This window comes from Bradysia coprophila, unplaced genomic scaffold (assembly GCF_014529535.1).
Source record: "Bradysia coprophila strain Holo2 unplaced genomic scaffold, BU_Bcop_v1 contig_339, whole genome shotgun sequence".
Taxonomy (NCBI): domain Eukaryota; kingdom Metazoa; phylum Arthropoda; class Insecta; order Diptera; family Sciaridae; genus Bradysia; species Bradysia coprophila.
In genome coordinates, this window is record NW_023503598.1 from 110,301 (window position 1) to 118,251 (window position 7,951).

At 37.1% G+C, this 7,951-nt stretch overlaps 1 protein-coding gene across 1 annotated transcript; it reads right to left on the minus strand.

Annotated features, from left to right (window-relative positions):
- Positions 1-1,411: 1,411 nt before the first annotated feature.
- LOC119079850 (FK506-binding protein 3) lies at positions 1,412-3,821 on the minus strand. The gene is made up of 2 exons (XM_037187917.1): positions 2,643-3,821; positions 1,412-2,466 (listed from the first exon to the last, which is right to left on the minus strand). The coding sequence occupies exons 1-2, from the start codon at positions 2,686-2,688 to the stop codon at positions 1,457-1,459; spliced, it is 1,056 nt and encodes a 351-aa protein (XP_037043812.1). The 5' UTR covers positions 2,689-3,821; the 3' UTR covers positions 1,412-1,456.
- Between the last annotated feature and the right edge of the window lie 4,130 nt (positions 3,822-7,951).

Below are 7,951 nucleotides of genomic sequence, written 5' to 3' on the forward strand. Positions count from 1 at the left end.
AGTTCTGTTGCAAGCCAGCAGCACTGTCCAAACATTCACCATTTTTTGAGTCATAAGTCCAGAACGGGTGGCTGTCCTTACCGATGATTATACTCGTTTAGAAGGTCTGCCAGAGGCCTATATTCCTACAACATTTCACATTTTAGAAAGATTTCTATCTCGAGCTATCACAAAAAAACTGTTTTAACCACCCTTTGACATGCAATCACTTTTCACAGGTTCACTCCGAAAATGGGAAACTAACAGAAAAAGTAAAAGATCAATTTCTCAGAATTGAAAGACGATTCAAACGAGCTATAGCTTGCCTGGATTGCCGAATCGTTGTATTTATTTTCACCAAAATTGGTTCAAGATTTGGCGATATCACTCTTAATATTGTATCGCGATGAAATTACACAGCTCACTTTTACAACTCTACTGCTAAAAATAAAAAGACAACCAGAAAAAAGTTGTTCCACAAAATTGTCAGGTGAGACTAAAGATTCTATAGAGCCATCGATCATTCGGATTACTTCAATTTCATTTTCATATAAGCTGAATGAAGTTTTCGCAAATTCATTCTTAACACACAATAGGACACTGGAAAACTTCTTTTTAGTGTACTTACTGCATTTGCATTTGATAGCACCACTGGCATCACTGGCATCACTGGCACCACTCTTTGATTGGGTACAGTTTATACTATATCTCTCGTTCTCCGTGCTCGAATAGTTACATTACGAACAAAGTATCGCAAGACTTGGTGACTTATTTTCGACCAAGACATTAATTCCCCGTGAAACAATAATGGCAAATGAAGAATTATGCCAACGGATATGATTTGATCAAAACGGTGAAAATGTCGACTAAAAGAATGTCTTCGACAAAAATAAGTCTTACGATTCTTTTAGGTGGATTTGCAAGCGAAAACGTTAATAATCTCTTTAATGTTGACAATGGTACAGTAGAACTTAGATTATACGACAAAAGAATTCTTTTTTGTTCACCACAGTCGGATAATCAAAGTTCTACTGTAACAGAAAGCAGATCCCAATGTCGTTGGGTATGTTGAACTGCATTTCACTGTAATAGAAAGTGTTGGTGCCAATACATATTGTACAAACGTTGGAAATTTCACGTTTGTTTTCCCTCGAATCATTTCGTTTCCTTCACAACCGATTCCGTTCATTATACCGAAACACTCTGAAAAAAATCGTTTTTTACTTAAAAATTGATTTTTTTAGAGACATGACAAGGATATGATGACAGGGTACGCTGTCTCGGTGTCTCTAAAAAAATCAGCTTTTAAATGAAGAATGAATTTGTTTATCATCTCATCTCAAGCGAATCGAAAGGATTACTACTTATTACTTACTTACAGTGATGGCACTAACTAATTTATTTACAACATAGACAACGTCAGCAATTCGTTTTTTTTCTCATTTTATTTTCACAAAAACTCAATTTTCTTAGCAATTTATTTGGAAACTTTTTTCTTCCCATTCTTCGTTTGCTTACCGGGTCTATAATCGTACATGTTCCTGGTCATGCTTCGACTGTTACGCATTTTGTTCTGTAGCCACCTAGCGAACGCTTCCTCATTCACTTCAGATTTCACTGATTCCTCTTGCAGTTGCTTAGCAGTCTTATCGGATTGTCGCTCCTTAAGCCGTTCCTTTCGTCGTTCTCGCATTTCTAACTGTTCCTTGCTTAGTCCATACTGCGATATGTATCCACAGTATCGCGGAAGTCTGTCATTCTCTAGATATTTGTATTCACAGCACGGCTTAAAATTGAGTTGAATTTTCAAAAACTGCGACTCGGATGAATTTTTTGCATGAACCGAAGAGTTTGGTCGATGATTGTGATGGTGGTGATGGTGACGATGGTGCTGTTGATGTTGAACTGATTCTGTCGTTTTCACTTTGGCTGAACTTGATTTTGTTCCTTGCAATTTCACATTTTTCGAATTCTTCGAATTTCTTGATTGTACTGGGGATGATTTGTTGGATGTAACATCGTCGTTTTGAAGAAATGTTGCATCTGACGCCGACTGAACCTCATCGGCAACTTCCTCATTTTCGTTTATTGGTGGAGACTCATCGCTTGCAGCCAGATCCACATTGTTGATATCCTCACAAATCTCTTCGATTTCGTCATCAGCACCAGTTACCGCATCTCCATTCGACATTTGTTCGTTTGTTTCAATTTCGTTTCCCTCAATCTCAATCACTTCCTGTTCGAACAAAACGATATCGTCCCTTCTGTCCAGGACCTGATTTATTGCTTCAATGTCCTCTTCATCACATGAACTGTCCTCGTCGAGCTCCGGTTCGGATGGCTCAAAATCCGGTTCCGGCCGAAACGACACTTTCCGCAACGATTCTGTGAAATCGTCCGGCTCACCGATACTGTCACCTTCGAATAACTCTTTATTGGCAGACTTTATGCGATCAGCGATATTGTAACCATTCACCGGCTTCAGAACTACAAGTGAGAAACGTGAGAAAGGTAACAATTAACGAATGGAGAGGAAAAGCCGTCACACGATTACTATTTTGGGCGGTTGAAAATTGAATGGGAAATTATTGTAACAATCGACAGTTAGACTGATGCTTCCGATATGGTCGTTGCGTGTATGTATTGTATATAGGTATACTCACAGTATCCTTCGTAATCATCCTCGTCGGAGTCTTCGTGCTGATACATTGTTCCACTGTCTTAAAAATAGAATTCGTTTTTCTGTTTTTGGAATTGCAAAACGTTCGCTTTTCGGTAACACTGCCTCGCTGTTCTCATCCAATTATAATATATGTGCTTGGCTCGACATGTACACCGAACCGTATTTGTTTTATAGAGTCATGTGAGCGATATATCTGACTCGCGTTTCACCGGTTTATTTCACATAAAACATCGACTGAATCCATTGACATGAATATCAATTTCGTTTCGGTTAAATTTTACATGAGCTTCCAGCAATAGTTTAACGGATTATAACTCGTATGTGGATGAGTTATTGTCGTCTGTTTCGGTGATGTATATTATGTTTGATCGATCGCTGTTTTGTTTGCTTCCATACTCGAACACACACTAAATACACACTGAACGTTTGTTTGGATTGCCAAGAACAACTCCTCCACTTATATGGCCTGTTATTGCATAATAATCTCATGTCAAGAAAAAGTAAAACTTTCCACGAAACACTAACATCACCATTCTTGTATACCCTTTCTACACACACTCCACTCAACAGTACATCATATATGCAGGCAAGTTATATCGCATCGAAGTCTGCATAATTTTATGGCGGTTCTGGTTGTATGTTATAGTATGGTTACCCCGAATTGTTATCCAGTTAGCTGAGTTAGTACGTTGTGGTTACATAATAATTGTTGTGTTGTTGTCGTCGTTGCCTTTTTTTGTGTGTCGTATAAGACACAGATTTATGAGCTTGTGAGCGAGCAAACGAGTCATAAGTTAAGCTTGTTGGTTTGCATTGTTTTTTTTTTCGTAAGGAAAAGAAAATAAACTTCGTTTTTGCACGCAATCCTTTGAGAAATCAAATGAAACGTAAAAGGAAAAGGTAAATTTTTGTAATTACACAACACCATTTCTGCATAATGGGAATTGGTGTCGTTTTTGTGTACAGAAATTCTTTCAATGGCGTGTGTCTAGGAAATTTAAATCATCGACAAGTGGAGACAGCCTGTGAGAATTAGTGGAGGCATATTGGCGTATAAAAAAATGTCGCATGTAATTGATGTTGTAGACATTAACCTTGCTAAGTGGGTGTATAATGAACTTTATAAAGAAATAAAACGACTTCGAACCGAGAGGGGGAAGTAACACCAACACGAAATGGTAACGTGGTCTTAATCGGTGCGGTAACCAACAACCATTTTGTAGAGTAGTGAAGAGAAGGAACTCGAGAGTGGGTCATAGGATGAATAAGAAATAGGAAGAAATCAAGGAATGGTGGTACGTATATTTACGCGACAGAATAGAGTACGGTGCTTCTTGTGTCATATTTGTTCAATAATCACACAGAAAGCTGTTTACCATCATTTCCATAGAAACATGTTTCATTTGTGAAACAACTGCCATGTTAGCTTGCTCTCAGGGCTGAGCAATAGTCACCGAAGTTTGTTGTAATCGGAACATGATTCCATACTTCAGGCCTCTCACACCTCCCTATTTCCTTATTTTTATAAACACCTCCTTATTCCTCTATATTTTATTAAAAAATCCTTATTTTCCTTATTTTTCGCCAATTTCATCGACGGAAATCAAAATTAAGAAAAAAAAAATCGCTGCGCGGCAAAAATGACAGTTTTTATTATTTAACACAAAGAACTCTAATAAAAAAGGTGGTGTCGTGGCTCATGATCGTTCCAACACGACTGGTTTAACATTATATTTTTGTGGTTCCAAGCCACCTCTCGGCTCGAGAGTCACGAGTAGAACTATTTGATTTAACATATAAATCACCCTTAACATTGTCTCAGACATGCGTCCTTATTGCAAACAATTCAACAATTCAAGGTTTTAGCCTTATTTACACTTACTTCTTTCAAATTTATACGTTTATTCTCCAATTTATTACTTCGAAATTCGAACGGGAAAGAACAGCTATTGAAGTTAACGAGATCAAAATCTAATCCAGCAAGTTTTTAAACTTGAGGGTGGGGTCAAGTAACAATTCCCGCCGTAAGTACGTCTTAAATTTCAAAAATTTTGTCGCATCGAAAACTGATTGAAAGCTGCCACCCTACGAAAACGATAGGTACGTCAAAATAAACAGTGATGCGTTTTATTTTGAATTTTGAAGCGCACTTACAGTGATAATTGGTAACGCTAATCTTTGCTAAGAGGACGTACAGAAATTGTATTTGTTTCACTGGCGTTAACTTTTTTCGCTCAGTTAAATCTGTCAAAGTTAACTGTGAAGTTAGATTCTTCACGGCCTATTTTGTTCGTGAAGAAATAACTTGTCAGTGAAACTTGACATTTTTGATGTAAAAAGGTGTTTAGTCTTCGTATTGATGCAAAATAATAAATATTTTTGAGTGGTGACATTGTGTTTAATTAAATTGTTGTGCTTCTTTAACTGAGCGCATTAACCGAGCGACGAAAAAATAGATTTTCTGTACGGCCTCTAAGAATCTAATTCAAGCCTTAAACGCGCCCAAAATATTCAAATTTTCATCGTGATAGAAGTGAATTTTACGATACAACAGCTGTATTGTTGCTGTATTTTAGAATAATTTCCATTTTTATCGAAAAATGTCTCCTCATTTTTCCTTAATTCCAATAAACAATTTCCTTATTTCACCTTATTTTTGTGCTAAAATCTCCTTAATTCCTTAATAAGGAGTCCAAAATTAGAGTGAGAGGCCTGCATACTTCCATACTTCAATCTGTTGAAGGCTTTGTCCAAAGCACTGCTCCTAGCATTAACACTCGAATGTCAGACTTAAAATTCCTCCAGATTTCGACGTATGTTTGTGTGTGCAAGTGTTGTGTGTTTTACCTCACACGAAACCATGGCTACTGGTTTGTACGAAAGAAATTCAGAGTATATTCCGATATCAACAGTCTCCAAATATAGAGCATATTTTAATGCTAGGAGCAGCTCTATGCTTTGTCGTATTATTTTAACATTGCAGAACGAATTTTTAGACCTGTAACAAGTAAGTGTGGGATGGGGCTACTTTGTAACCTTTAAAACATTGGTAATTTTGATGTTATACTTCGGATTGTGGGTTTGTTAAAATTTAAAATTCTCCATCTAAAACTTGTAAATGGCAAGATTAAGCAAAACTTTAGTCAACCGGACCCATTCTCTGGGATATTTTCTAGTTTGTCTAGTAGTCCCGCTCGTCAATACAAAAATGTGTAATCTGCCTGGAAGTAACCAATATATAAATCACATGAACCGTTGTTTTAACCTGTTACAGACGGCAAGCGTATGACCAGTATTATTATCGGGTCTATTACTTCCATTGATGAACATATTTTTAATCGGTTGATTTCAAATCTTGTACTTCAAATTTTTTAACATGCATTTTACTATAAAGAACCGTATTACCTTACCCAGAGCTTGTCATTATTTTTGTCGTCGTTATCGATAACAGATGAATAGCTGTATGTGACAGGTTAACTTACTGTTTCGGTCTAAGTTGATCAATGAAGAGAAAATAGCGGAAGTATTAAAGAACATACTCTCAAAGGGAGATTTTGAACACTTAAATATACTATTGAAGTCATTGGTCATCCTTTCATCAATGTGATAAGCGAATCATTGAAAACGGGACAATGTTCACGATGTTAAGGCCAACGCGAAAAATACCCGGAACGATTAAGTGTACCGATTTTCGGCCGATCAACATGCTGCCGACATACTAAAAAGTTCTAGAAGCACTTGTCAACCAACAGCTAGAAAATTATGTGGAAACAAACAACATCCCGCTAGATGAACGATCGGATTTTCGTAAAAACCATTTATTTGAATCAGCTCTGAATCGTGTCCTGATGAACTGGGAAGAACATGTCGAAACTTAAAACAACATTGTTGCGGCCTTCTTGAACTTGAAACGTTCATTCAAAACGATTGATAGACAACGATTGCTGGAAAAAAATTGGAAAACATTGGTGTCAAAGGAAATGAATTGGAATGGTTCCGAAGCTATTTGGAGGACAGATTTCAATTCACAATTTAATGGTGAAATTTATGACGAGAAACGGATCGATCTTGGGGTACCACAAGAATCAAAGCTAGCAGCACTGTCGTTTTTGATATACATAAATGATAAAGCTCCCTGCGATTTTTGCATCTCATATTGTTTGCCGACGATAACTCTATTGTATTACGTTTGGCTGTGTACAAACAATAGTATTTTACGTGCTTTCGTTTTCCCTAGGGTCGAAAGTGGCTTATTACACACCTAATGAAAGCAAGAAAATTGCTTTAGGTGTCAAAAGCATGTAGAATCCTCGTTATGTAATAGTAGATTATTCACCTCTGTCCACATATTTATTTAGACACTTGGGCAGTTATTGCATGAGCCGAAGGCGAATGTTATAACCCCAAGTGTCTAAATAAACATTTGGACAGAGGTGAATACGCTATTTTATCTACCGACGGCGAAATAATAGCACTTTTTCACTGCTATTATTTCACCCATGTAGATAAATAACTATACATAACCGAGTTATGATGGATTTTACTTTACTAGGGAGGTAATGTGGCATTTCTCTCACTAGGGAAAATCCTTTACCTCGATCATCGTAAAGTAAAATAGCATACTTCACACGGGAAATAATTTGATATCTCGTATCTCGATGAGTAAAAGGATCCGAGGGCTTCCAGCTTCAAATTACTTCCCTGGTATAGTAATCTACTATTACAAGGTGAGGGGGTCGAAAGTAGTGCCCGAAACATGAATAGTACGGTTTTCGACGCATGTAGCATGTAAATTAAAATTAAACTAAATACCGTTATCTTAACCTTGTCTGCTAAAGCTTCAGAGTTCACACAAAGGTTTTACAACCCAAACTGGGAAAACTTTTGCAACTATGAAATGCAGCACTTACTGTAACAAAGTGTCAGCTGTCCCGAAATTCGATTATAAAAAGGCAATTGCGTGAATTTCGATAAACGTTTAGATTTTATTTGAAGCAAGAATGTCTTGAAGAGGTGTCCTCAGACCTCAGACTCATATTCCTTGATCTGTTCGCTTTGAGCAATTGAAAAAATCAGATTTACACATAGAAGTAGACTACATGCTTCGGAGACGAGCGTGAGGGAATTTGCAATTTTTCTCTTGATTTCGCCCCGTTGCATGTTTTGTACCTGTTTCGTATACCCAACCATTGATTTCGCCTAATTGAACAAATGAACGAACATCATTGAATATTACTGTCGCACCGTATGCATAAATGTTTCATAAACGTGACTATTCAGATAAGCCGA

Excerpts from the sequence above, each read along its gene's own strand:
- LOC119079850 (XM_037187917.1), bottom strand. The coding sequence starts at position 2,688 with ATGTATCAGCACGAAGACTCCGACGAGGATGATTACGAAGGATACT. Across the intron at positions 2,467-2,642 it reads GGATGATTACGAAGGATACT|TTCTGAAGCCGGTGAATGGT; the intron begins GTGAGTATACCT and ends TCTCACTTGTAG.